General features: G+C 37.7%; 1 protein-coding gene across 1 annotated transcript; it reads left to right on the forward strand.

Moving 5' to 3' along the window:
- On the forward strand, positions 1–24518 carry LOC141840611 (glutamyl-tRNA(Gln) amidotransferase subunit B, chloroplastic/mitochondrial-like). Its single transcript, XM_074728651.1, is given in 11 exon segments — positions 1–16; positions 123–454; positions 457–535; positions 10238–10389; positions 10392–10451; positions 11050–11190; positions 11270–11510; positions 22785–22960; positions 23487–23555; positions 24096–24212; positions 24287–24518. Coding segments are annotated over 11 exon segments (1464 nt in total). The 3' UTR covers positions 24368–24518.
- The last annotated feature ends 2440 nt before the right edge of the window (positions 24519–26958 follow it).

The raw sequence follows: 26958 nt of genomic DNA on the forward strand, positions 1-26958 counted from the left end.
ATGTCTGATACCAGTGGTGCTCTTTTTTGCAGATTGTGAGCCTCAAGGTCTTGTACCAGTGCTCGAGGAGAGAGCACTGTTAAACCTCTGAAAGAGGAACTAATCCAAGTAGCACCTAAAAGAGCTTTGGAGCCGAACAACCCTTACCAAGGCATTTTGCAGCTGTCCTTATGTCTACGGGTCACGACCGAACACCACCATTTGCCCTGTTTGCATGGGACATCCTGGTACTCTGCCAGTTCTGAACTCCAAGGTTGTTGAATTTGCAGTGAAGCTGGGCCTTGCACTCAATTGTGGCTTGTCGATGACCTCCAAGTTCGACAGGAAACATTACTTTTACCCAGATCTACCCAAAGGGTATCAGATCTCACAATTCGACATCCCAATTGCGACTAAAGGCTTCATTGATTTAGATCTTCCGATTGAGTTTGGTGGTGGTCATAGAAGGTTTGGCATATAACTAGAGTTCACATGGAAGAAGATGCAGGGAAACTGCTCCATTCAGAAACAGGGAGTTATTCCCAGGTTGATTTCTGTCTCGATCTCTAATTTGTTGCAGTTGACATCAAATTGTCTCACGACACTAAGGACACATTGCATGAAGACAAGTGCAATATGCAAGACAAGTTGGCAAAGTAATAAATGTCATCAATTTCAAGGGTAATAAAGGACCTTAAAGTTGGTCTCTTGAAATACTATTACGTATTTTAGTAAACTTCTTCAACCAATGTTAAGTTAGTATAAATACCCCATGAGAGTGCTTGTAATGAAATAGAGAATTCAATTTGTGAGTTTCAATTGCAACTTAAAGTATAGTTTGTTCTCTCCTTTCTCTCTACACCTCCTACCTCATCATCCTTTCCTTCCATCAGTGGTATCAGAGCTAGAAAACCTTGAAACCCAAAGTACGCCTAAACACCTCCATGACGAGCGTCACAGCCGGAGCACCACCAACCTTCGACGGTCAAAATTATGTCATGTGGGCCGTGAAGATGAAAACCTTTTTGAAGGGTGCCGACCTCTGGAGCTCGGTAGAGTCTGATGCACCTCCTGCCGAGTTGCGAGAGAATCCAACCGTACAGCAGCAGCGGTTCTATGCCGAGGAGAACGCCAAGAAATACAAGGCGCTTAGCATGATTCACGCAGCTGTATCAGAGACCATTTTCATAAGAATTATGGACTGTGAAACAGCAAAAGGTGCATGGGATAGGCTAAGCGAGGAGTTTCAAGGAAGTATCAAGATGAAGCAAATGCAAGTCTTGAACTTGAGACGGGAATTTGAGTTGATAAGGATGACGGAGGTGGAAGCAGTTAAAGATTTTGTCGATAGACTAATGAAAGTAGTTAATCAAATTAGACTACTTGGAGAGTCTATGCCAGATGCAAGAGTTGTTGAGAAGGTGTTGGTGAGCTTACCAGAGAAGTTTGAATCAAAAATTTCTTCTTTGGAAGACTCGCGTGACCTGTCGCAGATAAGTATTGCCGAGTTGGTGAACTCCCTACAAGCGGTTGAATTGAGGAAGGAGAATAGAATTGGCCAAGCGACCGAGACGGCGTTGGTGGCCAAATTCAAAGGCAAGGCGCAGGTATCGAAGTTCAAAGGTAACTCCAACAACAACAACGAAAAGAAAGGAAAGAAGGAGGAATCTGAACGGAATTTCCGATCGGATCTGTTTTGTTCCAAGTGTAATAGAAAGGGACACTTGGAGAAATTTTGCAGAAGTAAAGCACCTGCAAAATGTTGGAACTGCAATAAGCTAGGTCATTTAGCAAGAGATTGCAGAAACAAATCTCAACCCCAAAATTCTCAAGTCAAAAGGGATGATCAGGAGGTTGAAGAAATAGCCTTGATGGCTAAAATGGAAGTGCATAAGACTGTCGAAGGGAAAGAAGATACGTGGCTACTTGACAGTGGTTGTACTCATCACATGACGCCGAACGGATCGTTGTTCGATACTGTTCACCCGTGCAATTGCTTGCGAGTAAGAATGGGTGATGGAAAGCTGGTTCATGTGCAAGGCAATGGCAACATTGAAGTACCAACACTTTCAGGTACAAAAACCAACTTCACTACGCTTTATGTTCCTGATTTGCATCAAGGTCTAATAAGCATTGAACAATTGCTAGAAGATGATTATGATGTTCATTTCTTTGATAAGAAGTGTGAAATTAGAGATGCTTAGAAGAACTTAATTGTTGTTGTAAAGATGGTGGATAGGAGCTTTCCTATAAATTGGGGAGAAGTTCTGGCAAATGCTGTAAGCACCGATGAGAGAGAGCTATGGCATAAAAGGCTAGGACATTGCAATTATCAGTCGCTAGCTAGCCTGTCAAGAAGAGAACTGGTGAAAGGTATGCCGAAGTTTAAAGAGACGAATGGGATTTGTGAAATTTGTCAACTCGACAAATTTCATAGACAACCATTCGGACTTGGGCAAGTGTGGAGAGCTAAGGAGAAGCTCCAACTGATACACGGCGATGTGTTTGGTCCTCTGAATATACCTTCATTAAATGGGAGTCGGTATTTTGTAATATTTATTGATGATTTCAGCAGGTACACTTGGGTTTATTTCATGAAGTCCAAGTCGGAAGTGTTCAGCCATTTCAAGAACTTCAAGGAAATGGTGGAGACTCAAACGAAGAGGAAAATTGTTACTTTCAGAAGTGACAACGGTGGAGAATTTACCGCACGACAGTTCAAAGACATGTTGAGAGAAGCTGGAATTCATCACCAGCTAACCGTTCCTTACACTCCTCAACAAAATGGAGTGAGTGAACAGAAGAATAGGACTATCCTAGGCATGGCAAGATGCATGCTACACGAGAAGTCCTTACCAAAGTTTTTGTGGGCAGAAGCAGTAAACACTGCTGTCTATTTGCAGAACCGAATGGAGTCTAAAGCTGTGGAAGGGAAGACGCCGTACGAAGCCTAGTTTGATCAGAATCCACAAGTGGGACATCTCAAAATCTTTGGAAGTCCATGTTATGCTTGGGTTCCAGAGATAAGAAGAGACAAGTTAGATAGTAGAGCAGACATCTGCATCTTTGTTGGTTATAGCCTACATTCCAAAGGCTATAGACTCTACAACATTGAAAGCCAGAAGATTATCGTGGCAAGAGATGTCAAGGTGGATGAGCATTCCATATGGAATTGGGAGGACAAGAAAATTATCCATACTGTAACGCTAGTGTTGAATGCCATGCAGGATGAAGATGAAGATGAAGAAGATGAGGAAGTCAACCAACCAGAATTAATTTTGGAGGAAGATGAAGATAACATCCTAGTAAGAGGAACCCGAAGCCTCTCGGACATCTATGAAAGATGTAATGCGGCTGTTGAAGAGCCATCTTGCTTTGAAGAGGCATACGACATTCCTGAATGGGAACAAGCAATGAAACAAGAGCTTGAGATGATAGAGAAGAATGGAACCTGGAGTCTAGTGGACAGACCGAGCAACAGGAAGGTTATAGGAGTGAAGTGGATATACAAGCTAAAGCTCAATCCAGTTGAAAGCTTGAACAAGTATAAGGCTAGGTTGGTTGTCAAAGGCTATGCTCAAAAGGAAGGAATAGACTATTCCGAAACCTTTGCACCGGTGGCTAGGTATGATACCATACGACTTATCTTAGCTTTGGCCGCTCACCATTCTTGGAAAATCTATCAAATGGATGTGAAGTCCGCTTTCTTGAACGGCAACCTCCAAGAAGAGATATATGTAGAGCAGCCAGAAGGATTCTACAAAGAAGGTGAGGAGAAGAAGGTGTATAAGCTGAAGAAAGCATTGTACGACTTAAAACAAGCGCCGAGAACTTGGTATGCAAAGATCGACGACTATTTGATCTCGCAAGAATTCAGGAGGAGTTGGAATGAAGCAACTCTCTACATCAAAAACAAAGGTGAACAAATACTCATAGTCTCTATATATGTTGATGATATTCTGATCAGTGGGAGCTGCCAAGTTCAAATAAAAGATTTTCAAGCTGCTATGGAGGAGAAGTTTGAGATGAACAAGCTTGGAGAGTTGAATTATTTTTTAGGCCTGGAGATCCAAAGACAAGCCAATGGTATTTTCTTACATCAACAAAAATATCTTATGCAGGTCCTAAGGGCGCACGACATGGAGAAATGTAAGCCAATGCCCACTCCTATGGTTTATGACCGAACTAATGATGGTAAAGAAATGAGTTTGGCAGACGCAACAAAGTTTCGAAGTCTGATCGACAGCCTATTATACTTAGCACATAGCCGACTGGATATCATGTTTGCAACAAGCTACCTATCCAGATATATGGCCAATCAGTTGCGTGGACATATGGTAGAAGCAAAGAGAATCTTGAGGTACTTGAAGAGTATCAAAACCCATGGAATTCTGTATCGTAAGTCCATGGAGAATGAGCAGGTAGTGTTGTACGGGTATTCAGACAGTGACTAGGGCAGCTCAAAAGAAGACATGAAGAGCACCTCAGGGCACTGCTTCAGTCTTGGATCGGGGATGATCAGCAAGAAGTTGGAACTCTAAGAAGCAAGAAGTGTTTAAAGTCGAGACACGTCGGACGGAAGGTTGATTTGATCCTATATCCAACCCACTCCGACTCGATCACTCACTCAACCCGCTCGGGAGCCACCACTCACTCAACCGACTCGGGCATGCTTTGCCTGACATGGCCTCGATTTGCCTGACATCTAGGAGCAGATCACACAACCATGGCCCCCAAGCACAGTACTAAGAGCAAGAGCCCTAGCTCGGATCCCACTCGATCGTACTTGGACTCCACTTGACCGTGCCCTGAGTCCGCTCGGTTGTGCCTGATCCCTGCTGAACCCTACTCAAAGTTCTGTGGCCCGTAATATTGAAAAGCAACCATTTCAAAGGACAGTTGCAACATCAGCTTCAGATATGCACGCGACTCCTCGAGTGCCTTTTCAGCATTTGTTTCAGTTATCACACCTACTGCTGCATTTGCAGCCAATATCATAAGTATGACAGAAGGTTCTAGGAAAGCTGTAAAGCCTGTCTCTCCATTGATCAACGCTAAAAGGAACGAAACAATGGCTGCTGCAATTAATATTTTAACAAGTAAATCATCAAACTGATTCAAGACTCTTCTCCAAAAAGGAGTACTTTCTTCTTGAGGTAGCTCGTTTCTTCCGTATATATATTTGCATTCTGAGAAACCTGGAAATCTGAAAGACCCTTGCTCGGATCTACACCAAATGCTTCGGGGACAGATTTGGCGTAGACGTCGTTCATCGATGATCAGGCAGCAGCGGATCAGGATGAACAGGGACGGGAGGAGAGGAAGGGAAGCGAAGAGATATCTGGATTCCGGAGCAAGGGGCAGAACGCCGGACACGGAGCCGGCTGTTAGGGTTATATAGAGCCGACGGGAGTTAACAGGTGAATCGTGGCGGTGGCGTACTTTGACGGCTTGAGGAAGAAGGGGGCAACGCTGCTCTGTTCACGCGATCCTTGAAGGCGCCTCGAGTTTTCCCAATTGAACCCCTTTCAATCAAAAGCGGCAGAGCTAGGGTTCTGGTGCGTGCTCGGAAAGGGTCGCTTGGCTTGGTGGAGAAGGTGTGGCGCAATGCGATTGAGGAAGAAACGTGACCTCGCCTCTCTTCTCCGCGGTTGGCCACACCGAACAGAGGCCTCAAAATTGCGATTTTGAGAACGAGGAGGGCGACGCGTAGCGGCGGGGAAGAAGAACCACCCCCGATCTCTCGTGCGCCTCTGATTTATCGCGGTTGGAGAGGAACTACAGAGTCGGGTGTCAGGCTGAAGAAAACCGAAATAAAACAAGGAAACCCTTAAACCATACTGAATCGGATTCAATTTTTTTTTCCCCCGTATCTTACAAAAGAAAATTTTCAGCATTCAGATTTCAAATGGCCAAAAAATAAATAAAAAAATCTTTCAAACTCGTAATATCTCTATTTTCAAATCTATCCTTCTAACATAATTCGATTAAATGAAATAAATTGATTGAATTAATTAAATTTAAAAATTCAATTAAATTATTTCAATTATTTTTAAAAAAATAGATTAATTTAATTTATTCGACTAATTCGATTTAATTGAATAAGAAATTTTAAAACTGAAATTCGATTTCAATTCTAAAATTTCTTATTCAATTAAATCGAATTAACAGAATTAATTAAAATAAAAAATAATTTATAAATTCTTAAATAAGTAAATTTATAAATCTTTAACTAATTGATAAATTTTTTATAATATTTAAATAATTCAATTATTTTGATTAATTCAATAAAAATTAAATTAATTCGGTCGATTAATTCTAATTTAGAAAGAGCTGACACAGTTAATCAGAAATAATTATATTTATCAAGCATCATATTGTTACCAAAACTCCGAAAATATTAACAGATTCAAGTAGGATTGGAACTCTGAGGATCTCTATAAATAAAGGTTGGATTACAACTGATCCATCCTAGCTGTCTCAATTCTACCACCGCTTGTTCGATTCTAGACTCGGAGTTGGCGATGGGAGAAGTCGAAGTTTGGGAGCATAATCTACTGGAGCAGATGGAAACTATTGCGGTTCTTCGCTGCTCCTTCCCGATCGTTGCAATCGATACAGAGTTTTGTGGCTTCCTCCGAAGCACTCCTCGCTATGCTCCTGAGGAGAAGAGATATAGAGACCTCAAGTACAACGTGGACAATCTCCGCGTCGTCCAGCTCGGGATCACTCTCTTCGATGCCTCCGGCAACCGACCTTTGCCTCAACACACATGGCAGATTAATTTCTCTAACTTTGACCCAGAGGTCGACCACTGCTTGCCAGAGGCCATTCACTTCTTGGAGAACAGCGGCATCGATATTCAAAGGCACCGGCGCGAGGGAGTTTCTTCTATTCGCTGCGGTGCGCTGCTACGGGAGAAGCTGTTCGGCGGTGGCGACTGTTCGTTCGTGACATTCCATGGCGCGTACGACGTAGGGTATTTGATGAAAATGCTGACTGACGGAAGGCCTCTGCCGGAGACGCTGCCGGAATTTATAACGACAACGCACGACATTTTTGGAGGAAGACTTTACGACGTCAAGTACATGGCACGATTCTGCCATGGACTTCGCGAGGGACAAGTCGGTCTAATGAAGCTTGCGGATCTACTGAAGGTGGAGGCCGACGGCGTGGCTCACCAGGCTGGATTTGATAGTTTGGTCACCGGATTGACCTTCTACGAGATGCACAAGAAGTGGGTCGTCCTGGACCAACTAAACTCGATGATGCTTTACGATTTCAAGAGCGCTTGTGATATGATCAAGTACACATCGTATCCTTTTCAGTCCGAGGAGCACTAAAAAAATAGGTGACATTAACAACGATCGCTATTCGGTCACTAAAAGTCATTAACGATTGAATAACGATGGAGTTTTTCCATTGCTCTATTTGATCGCTAACATCAATTAACAACGGAATATATTATTCGATCGCTAAAATTAGGTACAAAATTTTAATTTCATCGTAAATTAAAAAAAAAGATAAATTAAAATACTATCATTAATTATCCGTTGTTAATTTTATCGCTAAGAGCATCTGCAATGGGGTGTTAATAACGTCCCATTAACGCTCAAAGGTGTTAATCCACATTGTGAAGAGGTGTTATAACACCCCTCCGCATGAACGTCACATGAACGCGTTCAAGAGTTTGAACGCGTTCATGTGGTAGTGGGGTGGGCCAGCCAGGGGCTGGCTCACCCCACATGTATTTTTTTTATTTTTTTATTAATATTATGGTGTTATTAACGCAGGAGCATTGTAGATGCTCTAATTGTCAATTTTCTTGTAGTGAGGTTCATCGTGCCGCTGCCGATGATGCGCCATCCTTGTGCTTTTCTGTCTCAGTGCTTCGTCGGAGGTGATTTTGACGGCGTTCCTCTTCTGCCGCCGGCTACTCCAGGCATCAAATGAGTCCAGCCAGTTCCAGTTTACGGCTAAATCCGCTTTTAGTTATCCTGCTGCTGTTTCTAATTGACATCTGCCAAATAGAAGCCACATTTTAGATAAAATTTGAAAGATCGAGTCCTTTGATCTGTTCGCCTTTGCATTTAATGATCAACTCACGTTGAATCTGAAATACTTATAACGCGCTACAAATCTTAATTTGTTCAGAAACCCAAAATACAGAATCTGTTCAGCATCTTAGATTTTCATCAATTGTATTCGATTTCTATAAAATCTTTTATATTGCATGTATCAATAAAAAGAAAACAATTTTACATTTTAATGCTCAGGAATTCCAAGTCTGATACATGTTCAGAAATACAAAAAGCCATTATCAAACTCAGATTTAAAGAGAAATCCCGGTATATATATGAATCAACTGCATTCTAAAATAATACGATGGAGTTAAAAGATAAATAATTATATTAATTAGTTACATATGCTGATTATATTTTTCTCAGAAAAAAAACTAAAAGATGGAACTGTCAAACGAGTTAACTCAGGGGCGGCTCAAGCCTCCGGGAGGCCCTAGGCGAATTTTTTCTAAAATAATTATTATTATTTTAAAAAAATTTCTTTCATCTTTTTTTATTCGAATTTGAGACCAATAATGGTGGGTTTAAATTTTTTTTTAAAATAAATTAAAATATTAATTTTAAAAATAATTTTTTTATATAAAATTAAATTTTCTAATTTTTGAGATGTAAACTTATTAATTAAATTTCTATATTCATTTCATTTATAATTTCTTTAACAGAAATCATAGCAGATATGAATCTATTTTCTCTATACTCATTTAAAAAAGAAATAAAACATTTTAATTGATCTAATACAATAGTAATGTTCATATCTTTATATTGTAAAAATTTACTAATAGTATTAACTACGAATAAGATTACAAATGTACAAGTTTACAACAGGAATCATTGATAAGAAAATAAAAAATTAACAGAAGCATAAAAAAATTTTGATAGGAAAATAAGTGTACCTTTAGGTTTTAAGATCATAGAAAAATATGTAACAAAAGATCTTAATTCTGATCGTTCCTCTCCTTACACCCCTTATGATGATTTTGAAAATATTTTGAGGAGAGAAAATAAACTATCAAATAAGTAAAATATTTGAAGTTGAGCAAAATAGGTTATTAGGTTAATAAGGAAGGAAGGAAGGAGAGGAATATAAAGAAACTAGTAAAATTAAAGTTTTAAGAATTGAGAAATATTAAATATATTGGAATCATGTCAAAATCTTTATGAAATCCAATGACCATGCTAAATCTCTACAAAATCTAATGATCATGCCAAATCTTTCCAAAATCTAATAAAGATATTTTAAAAATTTCTTATTATCTCAAAATATATATATATATAATGATTGGTATTTTAAAAAAATGGGCCCCAATTTATTGGGGGCCCTAGGCATAGGCCTTAGTGGCCTATCTATGCCTAAAGCCGGCACTGCTCATGGCAAAGCAGGCCATCCACTAAAAACTCATTATATAACGGGACGGAGTAGGCCAACCCACTAATTTGGCGGGTTGAAAATCTCCAATCCAACCCAATCTAAGACGGATTACGGATTAGGCGGATCAACCCACGGACTAGCCATGAGCCAGAATCTAGTTTTTCACAATCGAACCAAACACATGAAGATAAAATTTTATTATCCGAAGGAAATGGAGAAAGAGCGGCAAATCCATATGGAACACATTTAAACAGAAGAAATGGTGGTTGATGTTCTGATGAAACCGTTGCCATGAGCAAGGTTTGAAAAGCTTAGAGAAAGGCTTGGAATAATTTGCAACTCTAATGTCAAGGAGGGGATTGTTGCAGTTGACATCAAATTGTCTCACTACACTAAGTAACATTGCATAAAGACAAGTGCAATATGAAGACAAGTGCAATATGCAAGACAAGTTGGCAAAGTAATAAATGTCATCAATTTTAAGGGCAATAAAGGACCTTAAAGTTGGTCTCTTGAAATGCTATTACATATTTTAGTAAACTTCTTCAACCAATGTTAAGTTAATATAAATACCCCATGAGGTTGCTTGTAATGAAATAGAGAATTCAATTTGTGAGTTTCAATTGCAACTTAAAGTATAGTTTGTTCTCTCCTTTCTCTCTACACCTCCTACCTCATCATCCTTTCCTTCCATCATAATTGACATATTTGCATATTTCTAATCGTAAGCTTGAAGTAGCTTCTTCTTGTCATTGCCATTTTATTAAGATATTATGATGTAGTGATTGATGAGCCATCTTTATGCAAGTCGACTTAAATAGGGTAGGAGTACCTTTACTAGAGATTGCCTCCAAGCCTGATATGAGGAGTGGACTCGAGGTTGCTGAATATGCAGCAGAGATACAAAGGCCGGTTAGGTATCTCGGAATAAGCAATGGAAATATGCAGGAAGGTTCACTTCAATTCGTTGTGATGTAAATGTTTCTGTTCGTCCAATAGGGCAATCAAAATTCGGTACCAAGGTACTATTTGCTCACATATTACTTAATGCATATCGTGTTAATCATTCATATACTTGAAACCGTGTACCGCATCCTTTTGGCATAGTTTTTTGTTTTTAATGTAAAATAATCAAAAACATATGATGTTTATTTTTTGTTGAATTGTCAATCTTTTATATATATGGAATTGGAAAGTATAACAAACTTATGTTTTAAGTTGAATGGTATTGATCACCATCTACTATAGCCATTTAACAAATTATAGTGAACAGATGGGGGCATCGATGTGCATCTTATGATGGTCGAGAGAGTTGATCTATCGGTAAATTGATTGTGGCTATGAATAGAGTCAGTTATTCAAAAAACTTACGATCAAACTTAACGTCGATTTATATCCTTATTGTGTTTTACTCCTTTTCTTTTACATTGATTACAATATTACTTTGGATGAATTAATTTAGAGGTTTGAAGTTAGACCTTTATCATTTATAGTGATTGTTGCTCCCACTTTTACTTATTTATTTATTTATTATTATTATTATTATTTATATATGTTTTTATTAGTTGGCACTAGGTATCCAACCTTGTGGGTCGACACTTTTACTTGTTTTGTCGACAGAAGGAAATAAAGAACATGAATTCGTTTTCTGCAATGAATAGAGCCATTGATTATGCGATCTCGAGACAGGTTCTTCTACATAGTCAAGGTCAAAGCGATCAGATTGTCCAAGAAACTCGTCTATGGGAAGAAGGTGCTCAGGTTTGTCATTCGCCATGTAGTTCAGATTATGAGTCTTATCTTCATTTGTCTTTTTTTATTTGGCTTGTTTATGGACTAGAAAACTTTTACGATGAGGAAAAAGCAAGGGCTAGCAGATTATAGATATTTTTCAGAGCCTGACCTACCAGAAGTTGTTCTCACAAAAGAATTTGTCGACAAACTTTGTCAAGGGTTGCCTGAGCTTCCCAAAGCAAAGCACAGACGATATGAGAAAATGAGTCTTGCAATGCAAGATGTTCTCTTTTTAGCTAATGACAATCATGTAAAAATTGCTAAAATCTCAGGTTACTTCAGAGATAAACAAATGCCTTTCATTACAGGAACAGTTACAATTGATGAATTTTGTAGGTTGCTGAATTTTACAGGAACTCCGCCTGTGATAAGTTTACCTTATCATTGTCGGTCCCAAGCCCGGATAAAGGAGGAGGTTGCGTTAGGTTGTCAGTCAGCGTTAAACTAAGGCAAACACTCATGAATGGATCCATTAAACTATTGTGTTAATGCTAGGATGTTCCCCGGAAGGAACGCGTTGCAGGGTCCGACTGTAACGTCTCAGCAAAGACCACTACATCTCCATGAGAACTTGGGTGTAGTGTTAAATGAGCAAAAGTTCTCACACCATAGGTTGGTTAAGAATAAAAATTATAGGAAAATTAATAGTCAAATATTTGGAACATGGAATATAGGAACCCTTACTGGTAAAACAATGGAGGTAGTAGATACGATGATTAGGAGAAGAATTATTATTTTGTGTGTACAAGAGACAAAATGGGTAGGCAAAAAGGCAAAGTTGATAGAGAACTCGGGTTATAAGTTATGGTACACAGGAAAGAGTAAAACAAGAAATGGAGTTGGTGTTATTGTAGATAGTTCGTTAAAGGATGAAGTTATAGGAGTAAATAGAAAGGGGGATAGAATTATAGCTCTCAAAATAGTAGTGGAGAAAGACACTATAAACGTAATTAGTGTATATGCACCTCAAGCAGGATTAGATGAAAATACCAAATCAAGGTTTTGGGATGACCTAGATGAAGTGTTACAAAATATTCCATCAAATGAAATGATTTTAATAGGAGGTGATCTAAATGGACATGTTGGAGTGAAAAATGAGGAATATGAGAGGGTGCATGGGGATTATGGGTTTGGAACAAGAAATGAGGAAGGTAAAACTATACTGAATTTTGCGATAGCATATGATCTTATACTAGCTAATACGTTTTTTAAGAAAAGAGAAGAACACTTGATCACATTTAAAAGCGAGAATAATAAATCGCAAATTGACTTTCTTATGGTTAGGAAGAGGGATAGAAAGATTTGTAAATGTTAGCGAACGAGCGGTTTGGGTAACCGCCAGCGGTTTGGGTAACCGCTCACCCACGCCTCGCACGACCACCACGACCACCACGCTGCGCACTGCGCTGATGGATCGCAGCCTCTCCCTATTTAAGGGAGAGGAATGTTCTGCTGCAGAGGGCGGTGGTGACGAGCAGTGAAGGTGCGAGAGAGATCGGTGAATGCGTCCAAGTTGAAGGAGTGCAGACGGATCAGTTCCGGTGCTGTGCCGAGGAGAAGGAGAACAGCCGGTGGTGGATTTGGTTTGTGGATTCGTGAGGTGCTTTCCGTCTACCGTGATCGCTCCTCCGACAGTGAGAAACTTCAACCGGGCGTGGCACGCTACAACAGGTAATTTTCTACAATGGTATCAGAGCTTAACGTAGAATAAATTACCTGTTTTCGATTTCTCTGTTCGCCCTATTTCTGCCGACGTCGCAAGCGGCGGCGTAGGCTCTGCTCTCCAGCAAGGCCAGATCGGCGTCGCCAGCCAGGCTGGGCGCCGGTGAGGCTGGCTTGGGCTGGCGCCGGCGGGGCTGTGTGCCGGCAGGGCTGGCGCCGGCGGGGCTGGCGTCGGTAGGCGGCAGGAGAAACGAAGTCTGTGTTTAGGGCACGGACAGAGAACTGCTTCGGCGAGAAAAAGAAAAAGAAAGCTTCATTTTTTTTTCTTTTTTTTATTGCACAGTAAATTAAATCAAAAGGTTTAATCATTATAAAAAAAAAACAGTAACTCCATTAGAGCTGCTTCGTGTACTTTGTCTTGTCAAAGCACATCAATTTATTTTTTTTAGGTCACGATTAAAAAATTAGATTTACTGTGCAATGTGAAGCCAAAACTTGGGCCAGAAAATGTGAAGCCCAATTGATTGATTGGGCTTAAAATGTGATATTGGAAAGTCCAATTAATTTGAATTTGATTGGGCATTTAATTTGATTGAATTTCTAATTAATTAATTGGGTCAGCCCAATTAATTAAAAGCCCAGCCCAATTTATTTATTAATCTGATTAATTAAATTAGATTAGAAAAATGAATTTGTTTCATTTATCTATTAATCTGATTAATTAAATTAGATTAGAAAAATGAATTTGTTTCATTTATCTATTGATCTGATTAATTAGATTTGATTAAATGAATCTGTTTCATTTATTTATATGATCTAATTAGGGTTGGATTTGATCGGATGGTATAATTGGGATTACTTTAATTGAGCAAGATTAGGGCTTTCAATTAAGAAAGATCCAATTCGGAAGGACATTGTTAACGAATTAACAAAAATGGTTCAGTCGGTTCAAACTCTTGAAAATCAAGAAGATTTGTTTTTCTTGACTAATATTGTTGGTTCTGAATAAATTGAATTAAGTCGGTTTTGTACTGACTTATTTAATTTCAATTTTTCAGATAACACGAACGACTGACATCATGACTAGCCGCATAGAGCGACAAAATGAACTATGGGACAAGATTAAGAAGCTTAATTATGACCCGAATCAAGGAGTCGGATGGTTGATAAATCAGCTTGATGAATTGTTATGGAAACTTGAGCAAGAAGGTGTTCCAATCCCAGATAATGAACGAAAATTCTTACTAGTTTATTCATTATCGGAACATCTTATGAATATTGCGCTCGAATTATGGGATAATTCTGAAGGGCACATGTCATATTCAGATATGTGCGAAGAACTACTTAACTATGAAATCCTCGAGGAGGGTCCAGAAGAATTTGAGGAGGATCCTGAAGATATGGATCCTGAAGAATTCGAACAGGATCCAGAAGAATTCGAGGAGGATCCTGAAGAAATGGATCCTGAAGAATTCGAAGAGGATCCTGAAGAAATGGACCTAGAAGAACCTGAAGAGGTTCCTGATATGGACCTCATGGAATTCGAGGAGGATCCAATAGAAGTAGATTTTGATGAACCTGAGGATCTGGATCAGGAAGAATCAGATGAGAATCCTGAAGAGTGCGTGGAAGATCCAGAAATGGATCCAAAGCAGTTGGACAATTCTAAAGCTGACCATGCCATCAATGAGTCCGGGTTGAACATGACTATATTGGCTACTGCACTAGTGTCCTTCCTAGTGGGAGCAATGTTCACCTATATATCTTCTTAGAGTCTTGTTATTAATACTGTTGTTATGTACAAACAGTATTAGTCTTGTTAGTTCATGAGTCATATGAATGTTATATGTTACATTCTTAGTAGAGTTTGTTATATGTTAACAAAATACAGCAAACTTATGTTAATGATATGTTCATTTTATGCTGTTTTCTCTATATGATGCAAAATACTCTTTGATTAGTTCATTATGAGTATAATATTAAATGATTCGTTCATTTAAATTATTAAATGATTAGTTCATTTAATAAACTTCATGATTAGTTCATGTTTAATCAAATGATTAGTTCATTAGATGGGATGTATGTAATAAAATAGATCAATGCAAATTAGATTGGAACATATAAATGATGAGTGAAAATGTAATTCTCACTTGATTTTATAAACCAAATCGAATTTACATTGAGTCAATTTAGAGATTACATACATAAAAGACATACACTGAATATCTGAATAATTTGTTTATTTATGATAGGTTATGGCAACAAAGAATATTATAGCTGAACTAAATAAGGGTGAGAAACTTAATGGGGACAACTACAAGATATGGCACCTCAGGATACAGTATGTCCTAGAGGAACAAGAAGTTCTAGAGGCTGTAAATCAGGTCATGGTTGAACCTGTAGATGGTCCTACTGCACAAAACAGACGAGATCTTGATGCCTACAAGGCATGGAAGAAAAAGGACTCCACTGCTAAGGGCATTTTGATTAGTTCAATGGTGGATGACCTAGCATTTGAGTATGAGTCATATTCCTCGGCTCATGCTGTCTGGGTAGCCCTTAGGGAAACATACAGTGGAGTTAGTCTGAGCAAGCTTCGGCAGCTGACGATCAAGTTTGACAGCTATAAGAAGCGCCCGAATGTATCAATGGTTCAACATCTCCGGGAAATGTCGAACATGATTCGGGAGCTTAAAACTGCAGGTCATGAGTTGACCGATGAACAACAGGTTCAAGCAGTTATTAGATCCCTTCCAGACTCTTGGGAAACCATGAAGCAGACTTTAACTCACAGTGAGAGTATTAAGACTTTCACTGATGTCTCACGCCATGTGGAATTGGAGGCGGAGAGAGTAGAATCCGCAAGGATTTCTGGCCAAGTCTATATGGCTGCCGGTTCTGCTGGATCATCTGGATCCAAGAAAAGAAAATGGTTTAAAAGAGGAAAGGGATACAAAAAGGAAGCTGCTACAGCAGGAATGAGACCAAACCCTATCAAGAAGAAGGGAAAGAAGACTGGGAAGAAACCTAAAAGCAAGTTGACTTGCTTTAACTGTGGCAAGAAGGGCCACTTCGCTCGGGAATGTTCTGAGCCGAAAAAGGTATCTTCTAGTTTGTCATCTTTTTCTGAGCATTTAGTTGCTAGTTCTGTGTTGTTGGCTGATTCTTATCCTTTGTGGATTATAGATTCGGGAGCAACCAACCATGTAACTCGGGAACGAGTTACATACGTGGAGTACCGCAGGGTACCAGCTGGCAACAAATGGATTTATGTAGGAAACAATGCAAGAGTTGAAGTCAAAGGAATCGGCACTTGCAAACTTAACCTTCGTGGTGGAAGTACATTGTTTCTACATGATGTTCTATATGCTCCAGAGATTCGAAGGAATCTAGTTTCTGTAACTTGTCTTCTTGAATTAGGGTATTGTATTAATTTTTATAGCCGTTGTGTTGAACTTAAGATTGACTCAGTGTCAATCGGATATGGTTATTTGATGAATGGTTTTATGGTTCTTGATTTGGAACCAAATATCAGTTATGGAATTGATGGTTGTTTTTCAAACATTGCTCTTACTAGTGATGCAGAAGTAACTGATGAAGTTTGGCATGCTAGATTAGGACATATAGGACAAGAACGGATGAATCGGTTGGCTAAGGAGGGCCTTTTGGGCACTCGAGCTAAGATTAACTTGTCTATATGTGAGCATTGTCTTGCTGGAAAAGACAACTAGAAAACCATTTGGAAAGGCTATTAGGGCTGAATCACCATTGCAATTGATTCATTCGGATATTTGTGGTCCAATGAATGTGAAGGCTAGACATGGAGCTTCTTACTTCATTACATTTATTGATGATTTCTCTCGTTTCGGTCATGTGTATTTGATTTCTCATAAATCTGAAGCATTAGATTGCTTCATTCGTTATATGAACGAAGTTGAGAATCAAATGGAACGTAAGGTTAAGACCCTACGCACTGACCGTGGGGGGGAATATTTGTCTGATATGTTCAAGACAATATGTAATGATAGAGGGATTATTAGACAGCTGACAATCCCTGGAACTCCGCAGCAAAATGGGGTTGCTGAAAGAAGAAATAGGACTCTTCTTGAAATGGTTAGGTCTATGATGGCCCAAGCTAATTTGCCTATTTCCTATTGGGGAGATGCATTATTAGTAGCGGCTTATATACTTAACAGAGTGCCTTCAAAATCAGTTCCATCTACCCCATATGAACGTTGGACTGGCAGAAAACCAGATTTGAGTAATCTGAGACCCTGGGGGTCAGCTGCCTATGTTCATGATAACTCTCATAAATATGGAAAACTAGGACCTAGGGGTAAGAAGTGTATCTTTATAAGGTATTCTGATACCTCTAAAGGTTATGTTTTCATTGGTGAGCAGCAAGATGGAACTATCTCTGAAATAGAGTCAAGAGATGTCACTTTTCTCGAAACTGAGTTCCCAACGAAAGGTGAGGTTGATAAAACAGTTCCTCTATTTGAGGAGGATGAGACATTATCAACCAAAGAGGTGTCTATAGAGATGCCTGAACCTAGTCAACCGAGTGGGAGTAATTTGCCTAGTCATGAGTTGACTTCTCAACAGCCCAACTTACGAAGAAGTATTCGTAAAATCAAACCTAAGAAGAGGTTTGATATTGAGAATGAGGCATTGATGACACTTCCTGTTGACGATGATGAACCTCGATCTGTTGAGGAAGCATTGGGATGTAATGTTCGAGATAAGTGGAAAATTGCAATGGATGAAGAGATGGAGTCTATGAGAAAGAATCATGTATGGGATTTAGTCGATCTTCCTCCAGGCCGAAGGGCCATTGGGAATAAATGGATTCTCAAAATTAAGAGGAAAGCAGATGGATCGATTAATCGATACAAAGCTCGTTTGGTTGCAAAAGGATATACCCAACTGGAGGGTATTGATTTTGAAGAGACATTTTCTCCTGTAGTGAAGTTTGTGTCAATTCGGGTTATTTTAGCTTTTGTAGCACATTATGACCTGGAATTACATCAGATGGATGTAAAAACGGCTTTCCTTAACGGTGAGCTTGACGAGGAAATCTATATGGTTCAGCCAGAAGGTTTCATTGCTGAAGGCCAAGAAGGAAAAGTATGTAGACTTAGAAAGTCTATATACGGGCTAAAGCAAGCGTCAAGACAATGGAACATAAGATTTAACGAAGTCGTTTTATCTTATGGTTTCGAAATGATCAATGAGGATCATTGCGTTTTCCTGAAAAAGGAAAAAGGAAAGTATGTCATTTTATCATTATATGTTGATGATATGCTGATAGCAGGAAATGACATAAGTTATGTGATAGAAGTCAAAGGGTGGCTTTCATCACAGTTTGACATAATGGATATGGGAGAAGCTGAATACATCTTAGGAGTAAAGATCATCAGGGATCGATCTAAACGGCTTTTGGGTTTGTCTCAAGAGGCATATATAAATAAGATGTTACAACATTTCAGCATGTCTGATTGCAACATAGAACAGACACCTGTTGTGAAAGGTACTGTTCTGAGCAAGAGTATGTGTCCCAAGACTCCTAATGAAATAGCCGAGATGAAGAAAAGACCATATGCCAGTGCTATTGGTAGTTTAATGTACACTATGTTGTGTACACGTCCCGATATCAGCTATGCTGTTGGCTTAGTGAGCCGGTTCCAGTCAAACCCAGGACCGAGACACTGGAAGGCAGTAAAAAGGATATTCAGATATCTGAAGGCGACAACAGATTATTGTCTCTGTTTTCAAGGATCAGATATGAGCCTAAAGGGTTATTCAGATGCAGATTGGGCTGGGGACCTGGATGATAGAAAATCCACATCAGGCTATGCGTTCTTGCTGAATGGTGGCGCCATCTCCTGGAACAGCAAGAAACAGGCTTGTGTAGCCTTGTCAACAATGGAAGCTGAATATGTGGCATGTTCAGCTGCTGTGCAAGAAGCAGTCTGGTTGAGAAGGTTCCTGAAACATCTGAAGATTGCTGAAGACAGTGGGAGTCCAGTTACTGTCTATTGTGACAGTCAAGCTGCTATAGCTTTCTCAAAGGATCCCAAATATCACAGCAAGGGCAAGCATATAGCTATAAAATACAACTTTGTGAGGGATATTATTGCTAAAAAGAAGGTGATTCTTGAGTATATCCCTACAAGAGTTATGCTTGCAGATCCTTTTACTAAGCCAATGACTAGAGAGTCATTTAATGAGCATGTAAAGTCTATGGGACTTCGAAGAATGTAACAAAGTTGTAATTGACAATCAAATATTATAATTTGATTAAGTGAAATGCCATAATTTATTCAGTGTATGTGAAAAGTTACATTCTTGAGTTAAGATCTCGGTGAGCATGTTGGCAGGTAGTGATTGGTCCTCTCACATGGACAATCATCTCTATTTGTTATGTATGAATAGAGGTAAGACCGGTACTTATAGTTCAGCTTATGTAGCTGTTAGCTTGTGTAGCTGTAAAATTGTTACAATACTATAAGCTGGGGTCGCCTTGATAATTGGATCAAGATGAGATCATTTAAAGTTTAATGATCGAAGTAAATGTTCCCACCATTTACTAAACCTGTTTGTAGCCAGATTTGAATTCATATGTTGGATTCAGGATTAAACATTGGGAATGTTTAGATCGAAATCTGTACGATGTTTAATTGTGAAAAACATGCGTTCTTTTCTGTAAAGAAGATAACATCGTAGCATGTGATTCATACCACATGTGCTAAGACGACAATAAGGGTAGTAGGAGAATGGATCCCTGCTTCTCTACTATGTGAGCCCTTTGAGATTATATGTTAATCTCAGCATTTGCCTTCAGTGACTATTTAGCTGTTTACTTGAAATTTTAATTAGGGTCTGCTACTTTAGCATGTAAACCTATGACTATGGTTGATTCGGTCTATGGAACATGACTAGGAAAGCGACTGATTAAAATGAATAGACTCAAGCTAAAAAGGAAGATTAAATAAATTCACATTTATTTGAGAATATTCACTGGTCGACCCATTTCTGTTATGTATGGAAATGAATGTGAATATTATGGATATGGAACATGCTCTTGACAAGATTGTCAAACTGAGGGGTTAGAGATGTTCATATTAATGTGAATAAATGTTATTTAATCTGGGTAAATAGCAAGACATGATGTGTCCAGGTAAATGGTTTTGTACCACTGGAGAACGGCTGTGTGCCACCTGGATGATGGTTGTGTACCATCGGACAAATGACTATGTGTCATTCAGAGAATAGTTATGTACTATTTAGAGCGGCTAAGTAAGGTGTAACAACTTTCTTAGCATTAATCGCTCTATGAGCAGCTATGTAAGGTGTAACAACTTTCTTAGCAATGAATGCTCAATGTGCTTGCTGTCGCACGAACCATTTTCCTATGTATGAATTGGTTGTTCTTTCAGTCTATGTGACTGATGATCTCTTTGTTCTTACAGTCTATGTGACTGTACATTTCGGTTATATTTAGTCTATGTGACTCGACACCTCTTAATGGTCTTAGTGACCAGTTGCCTTTGTGGCTTCACTTGGACGAGTGGGAGATGTTAGCGAACGAGCGGTTTGGGTAACCGCCAGCGGTTTGGGTAACCGCTCATCCACGCCTCGCACGATCACCACGACCACCACACTGCCACTGCGCTGATGGATCGCAGCCTCTCCCTATTTAAGGGAGAGGAATGTTCTGCTGCGCAGAGGGCGGTGGTGACGAGCAGTGAAGGTGCGAGAGAGATCGGTGAAGGCGTCCAAGTTGAAGGAGTGCAGACGGATCAGTTCCGGTGCTGTGCCGACGGAGAAGGAGAACAGCCGGTGGTGGATTTGGTTTGTGGATTCGTGAGGTGCTCGCTTCGACGTCAACCGGGCGTTGATAGCCTATAAGAAATTATATATTTGCAAGAATGATCGCTCCTCCGACGAAAATTGGATACAAAAGAAGGAGAAAAAGACATTTATAAAATAGCTAAAGTGAGAGAGAGGAAGACAAAAGATATTAGCCAAATAAGATGTATTAAAGATGAATACAATAGGTGGATCCGTCACCTTAGCGGCCTCACACGGTCGGCCCCACGACCATCTGTGAGGAGATAAATCGAGAAAGTGCAGTTGGTTACGACGCAGGAGGGTATTGCCTGGCTTCGCCAGGATTCGAACCCTTGCCCTCTTCTGTAAGTCTGCTGCGTCGTAACCAACTCACCTATGCCCCGGGGGCAAAGATGAATACAATAGGGTATTAGTAAATGATGGAGAAATAAAAGAGCGGTGGAAGAGGTATTTTCATCAACTTTTTAATGAAGGTGTAGGTGATCAACTTAACTTAGATAATTTAAGCAGGTCAAATGAGTATAGAAATTTAAATTTTTACCGTAGAATTCAAATTTCAGAAGTAGAACAAACTTTAAACGGAATGAAAAATGGAAAAGCCGTTGGACCAGATGATATCCCGATAGAGGTATGGAAGTGCCTAGGGAAACAAGGTATTGAATGACTTACAAAATTATTTAACATGATATTGAAAACAAAAAAAAATGTCAGATCAATGGAGAGTAAGTACTCTAATTCCCTTATATAAGAATAAGGGGGACGTACAAAATTGTGCAAATTATAGGGGCATTAAATTAATGAGTCATACCATGAAACTTTGGGAAAGAGTAATAGAAAAACGATTAAGGAAAGAGACTATGGTCACCGAAAATCAATTTGGATTTATGCCTGGTAGGTCGACAATAGAAGTTATACATCTTCTCAGGCAACTAATTGAAAAGTATCGGGGGCAAAAGCAAGATCTACATATGATATTTGTTGATTTAGAAAAAGCTTATGATAGAGTCCCAAGGAAAATTATATAGAGAATTCTAGAAAAGAAGGGTGTTAGCGTAGTATATATTGACCTAATTAAGAATATGTATGAGGAAGTAACGACTAGAGTGAAGACTTCAGGCGGATTAACTGAAGCATTTTCAATAAAGATAGGGTTATATCAAGAGTCAGCTCTAAGTCCTTATCTTTTTACACTAATCATGGATGAACTTACTGGACACATTCAAGATACCGTACCATGGTGCATGTTGTTTGCAGATGATATTGTATTGGTAGATGAGACACGTGAGGGAGTAAATGCTAAATTAGAATCTTGGCGAGAAACACTAGAAGAGAAAGGTTTTAGGCTTAGTAGAGTAAAGACAGAATATATGGAATTTAAGTTTAGCAATATTGAACGTAATGAGACAAGTATTAAAATAGGAGATGATGAGTTGTCTGGAACTGAGAGTTTTAAATATTTAGGATCATTTTTGCAAGCTGATGGAGGGATTGAGAGAGATGTCTTACATAGAATACAAACAGGATGGTTGAAGTGGAGGAGAGCATCAGGTGTTTTATGTGATCGTAAAGTGCCTCTAAAACTTAAAAGAAAGTTGTATAAAACGGCAGTTAGACCTGCCATGTTATATGGCGCTGAATGTTGGGCTATGACTCGAGCACATGAGCAAAAGATGAGAGTTGCAGAGATGAGGATATTAAGATGGATGTGTGGACATACGAAAATGGACAGAATAAGAAATGAGAGCATTAGAGAGAAAGTTGGAGTTGCATCTATTGAGGAAAAACTCCGTGAGACACGTTTAAGGTGGTACGGACATGTACTTAGACGACCGATAAATGCTCCAGTTAGGCGGTGTGAAACTATGACAAATACGCATATCAAACGAGGGCGAGATAGACCAAAAAAGACTTGGTTAGCAACAATAAAATAAGATAAAATTTATTTAAATATAAATGATGATATAATAGGAGATAGAGCTCAATGGCGTAAAAGGATCCATATAGCCGACCCCACTTAGTGAGATAAGGCTTGGTTGTTGTTGTATCTCTTAAGAACGGTGCTGATCCAAAATTAGCCGCCAACTGGATCATGGGAGACATTTCTACATTTTTGAAAAATGACCGGCTTTCGATAACTGAAATAAAACTAACACCGTTTGAGCTTTCTGAATTAATAGCTTCAATAAAAAATGGGACCATCAGTGGGAAGATAGGGAAGGAGGTATGCCAATGTTTGGATTTCCGTCGTCGGATAATTTCCTTCTATAATCCTTTTTATGGTTATTTTAGTAATATTAAAGTTGTTGACATGTAAAATTAACCTACTCATTTTTCTTGCTCAAGAAAATTGTCGAACTTTCATCACATCATGCTGAACTTATTATTTGTTAGCATATTCTTCAGTCTACTTCAGACAATTATGAAGTCATAAATTTTCCTAGGAATTGACACTATCATAAACGACAATTACCATGGCTCTTTTCATTATGATACGATATGCCATTATTGTAGGTATACTCTAAAAGCTCAGGGTTACGCTATTAGTATTTTTATCTAATCAAAGCATTTTATTCTCTGCTCTCTTCTTTGTCTTACTGAGTCACTTGAAAACTATACGAACTAATAGTTCTTCTATGCAGAATGTTGGGAAAAGGATATAGACCATATGCTTAAACATCCCTACCGGATGTTCGACATTATATACCATATTTTTTCTAAATATTCTTATTTTTTTCCTTCTCTGACAGATACTTTTTGAGCTTCTGTCCAAAGGTGGAACTGTCCAGTCACTGATAGAGGAAAAGGATCTAGTTCAGGCAAGTCTAATACTTCGATCTTAATTTATAATTGCCAATCTGAACATTGAATTGTGATGTTTTGGTGCATGGATTCTTCTGTTTCTCGATCGATGATATCCAAGTGAATTCTTAGTAATATCTTCAGATTTCTGACTAAGTATTAAGATGTCGAGCATGGTTTTGAGTTATAACTGATTGTATTTGGTAAATTGTGTACATGTGGATTCTCTTGAATAAGATACATTATCGTCTTATTACAACAATAACAGCATAAGTTGTAAGGATCTTCTGACAATTCTTACAGCTGAAAAAACTGCTCCATTTCAAAGTCTCAGAAGAACAATTCTGAAAGAGACATGATAGCTTCCGACTAGTCTAAACAGGAGTGAGCAACATCAGTTTTAGGCGTTTGTATCATAAAATTTATGAGACCAAGCTTTCTATGTTTGTGCTCCTTTTCCAACCAAGAATATCGATACTGATTATCAAATTTGTTGCTTGTTATCTAGTAAATTTGTTTTCCACAATGTATAACTCGCTTTTTATGTGAAATTTCAGATTGTAGATCCAGCAACCATAGAAGCACTAGTAGATAAAGTCCTTGCTGCAAATCCCAAGCAGCTCGAACAGTACCGTGCAGGAAAAACCAGGTTGCAAGGGTTTTTTGCCGGCCAGGTGCATGAATCAGCAACAATGGCGAAAAGTTATGATTTTATTGCAGTCTGAAACTCTAATTTTTGGTTCTGTAGGTGATGAAGGAATCCAAGGGCAAGGCAAATCCATTGGTTTTGAACAAGATTCTTGGTGTCAAATTGAAAGGAGAGAGTTGACTTTGTTAAGACACAAAGTCATGATCTTGCAAAGGAAGTTTAGAAAGTCAGAGTTGACTTTAATAAATTGGCATTTAGAGAAGAGAAAATTTTCATTTTATTCTTGTATTTTAACTACCTTTTTAAATTTTTTTACTATTATTATTTTATTTGCCTCTATACTTTGGAAGGATCATTTTCATAGATTAATGTTATTAATTCTCCCCTTAATTGTTGTAATAGAAATGTTTGGGTAAATAGAGGTAATCCACAAAATTTATAAGAATATGGGAAAACATGATAACAAACAGAAAATTAAAAGGACATCTTTTATTATCATTATTATTAAAAGAGCTTTTGAAATAAATATTAAAGGGCTCTTTATATTATGAAAGAGCATGATGTTGTTATTGTAGCAACTCTAGCGAAAATGGCTCTAATTAATTAGAACAATTTTGATTAACTATTTTATTTTATATTAAAGTAGTTTTGATCAAAATTATTTTAATTATAGTAGTTATAGTTATAACTAATTTAATTATAGCAATTTTGATTAATTTTGATAAATCAAATCACTTGGATTACATTAGAGCCGTTTTAATTAATATTTGAATAATTTTGAGTATAATTATTTAATAATTTTAAGCAAAAAATATAAATCTAGACCGTCAATATTTTTTGCTCAGTGTTTTCTCTTTTTTTTTAAAAAAAATATTAACCTATAAAAAATAGCATTTTGGCTCACTGTTTTCTATTAAATCTCGTGTTTCAAAGGGCAAGAGTGTCGCCTTACTAATGCATCTTCAACTATAATTCTAAAGGTCAAAGTCTAGTCTCAATCCATCAAACTCCATCTAATCTATTTTAATTAAGTCTAATATCCCATAATTTACCTTCTGGTCAAATGGAAATTTAACTATCGATTAGGTAAGCATTTGAGTCAACACTATAGTGCAATAATTATAAATCAAAGTTGCTACAATCTATAGTAATTACAATTCATAACTGCTATAATATGTGAACATCGCTAATATGTTTTAACAACAATTAATCATAACTGTTACAATATGTACCACGGCACAAGTCAAATTTATTCAACTCAAGTCAACAATAGTGAATAATATATTTTAGCAATTATAGATCATAGCTGTTATAATATTATAATAGTTATAGCTAATAACTACTATAATATATACACATAGGTGTTAAATAGTATGTTATACCAATTATGAATCATAATCGTGACAAAGTTACTCATACCTATTATAATATGGATACTAATCTAACTTACCTTTCGGACCATGCCCCATTGAATCTGTGTAGCCTATTCAATATAAACATTTGGAACATTTGATGATGATAGACCAATCTTTGCTTGTCTCCCTTTCACATCGACTTTTCAATTGTGGGCAATCGATAATCCATAATTTTTCCAACATACGTAGATTCTACAAATCCCTTGACACACTTTCTAATCGTTGATAGTTCCAGATTGATAGAGAACGAAAAGACTTGAGATGGTCTAGCTAGTCAAACAAGACCGTGAGATTGGAAATATCATTTATTATTTAACTTTCACAATAAAGATTTATTAAATTTTAATTGTTTTGTATCAATTAAATATAATAGTGTTATCTTTTGATATTTATTGTCACCACGAGAAGAATAGATATTAGCAATTGAAATTTCTATTGTTAATCGGTCGCTAAATGCAATTAGCGATCGGTTGGTGATCGAAAATTTTAATCGTAAAATAATTTTCGATCACCGACGTCATTTAGTAATAAAAATTAATTTCTATCGCTAATTAACGATGAAAATCATAATTAATAATCGAAATCGATTTCCGTTGTCAAATATATTGATGGAAATAAACTTTTATCACTAAATTTAGAGATGGAACTAAAAGTCTATAACTAATTTTAGTGATGGAAATTAGATTCTATTGCTAAATCTCATCTATACTATGCATGGGGAAAAAATTTCATCACTAAATTATGATATTTTAGCGATGGAATTTAGTTCCGCTGCTAATTTTTGAAAAAAATTTGACAACACCTCTCCTATTTGATAAGAATTATGGGCATTTGCATTCAGCTATACATACACAACAACGATACAATGCATTGAATTCAATAACTAATACATTCATATTCAACAATAACAATTAATACATTCACATTTAACAACAACATTCACATTCCACTTTCACATTCACATTTTGTTGATATTGAATTGAACAATAATACATTCAATATCGATAACATTCACATTCAAGATATAACATTCACATTCATATATGTTTAATAAAAAACCATTCCACATTCAACAAAACACAATTATCGATACATTTATCAAATCCGTATTTAAAATATCCAAACATTGTCCACGGTTCAAAAATAATAGAATTCAAGTTCATTACAACCCAATACAAATTTAAGAGTTTTTAATACATCCAGCATCTTACATCCTGCAGTAATTATAATATGATAGGTTATTTTAAAAAGTAAACACATATTCAAACTGCATTATATTATCTATTTTCAAACAATCATGGTCATATATGAAACTAAAGTTTAAACTACTTATCAAAAAATACAAAAACTGATCAA

Source organism: Curcuma longa, chromosome 11 (genome assembly GCF_044706935.1).
Source record: "Curcuma longa cultivar G26 ecotype Majalengka, Jawa Barat chromosome 11, ITB_CL_G26_1.1, whole genome shotgun sequence".
In the NCBI taxonomy this organism is placed as follows: domain Eukaryota; kingdom Viridiplantae; phylum Streptophyta; class Magnoliopsida; order Zingiberales; family Zingiberaceae; genus Curcuma; species Curcuma longa.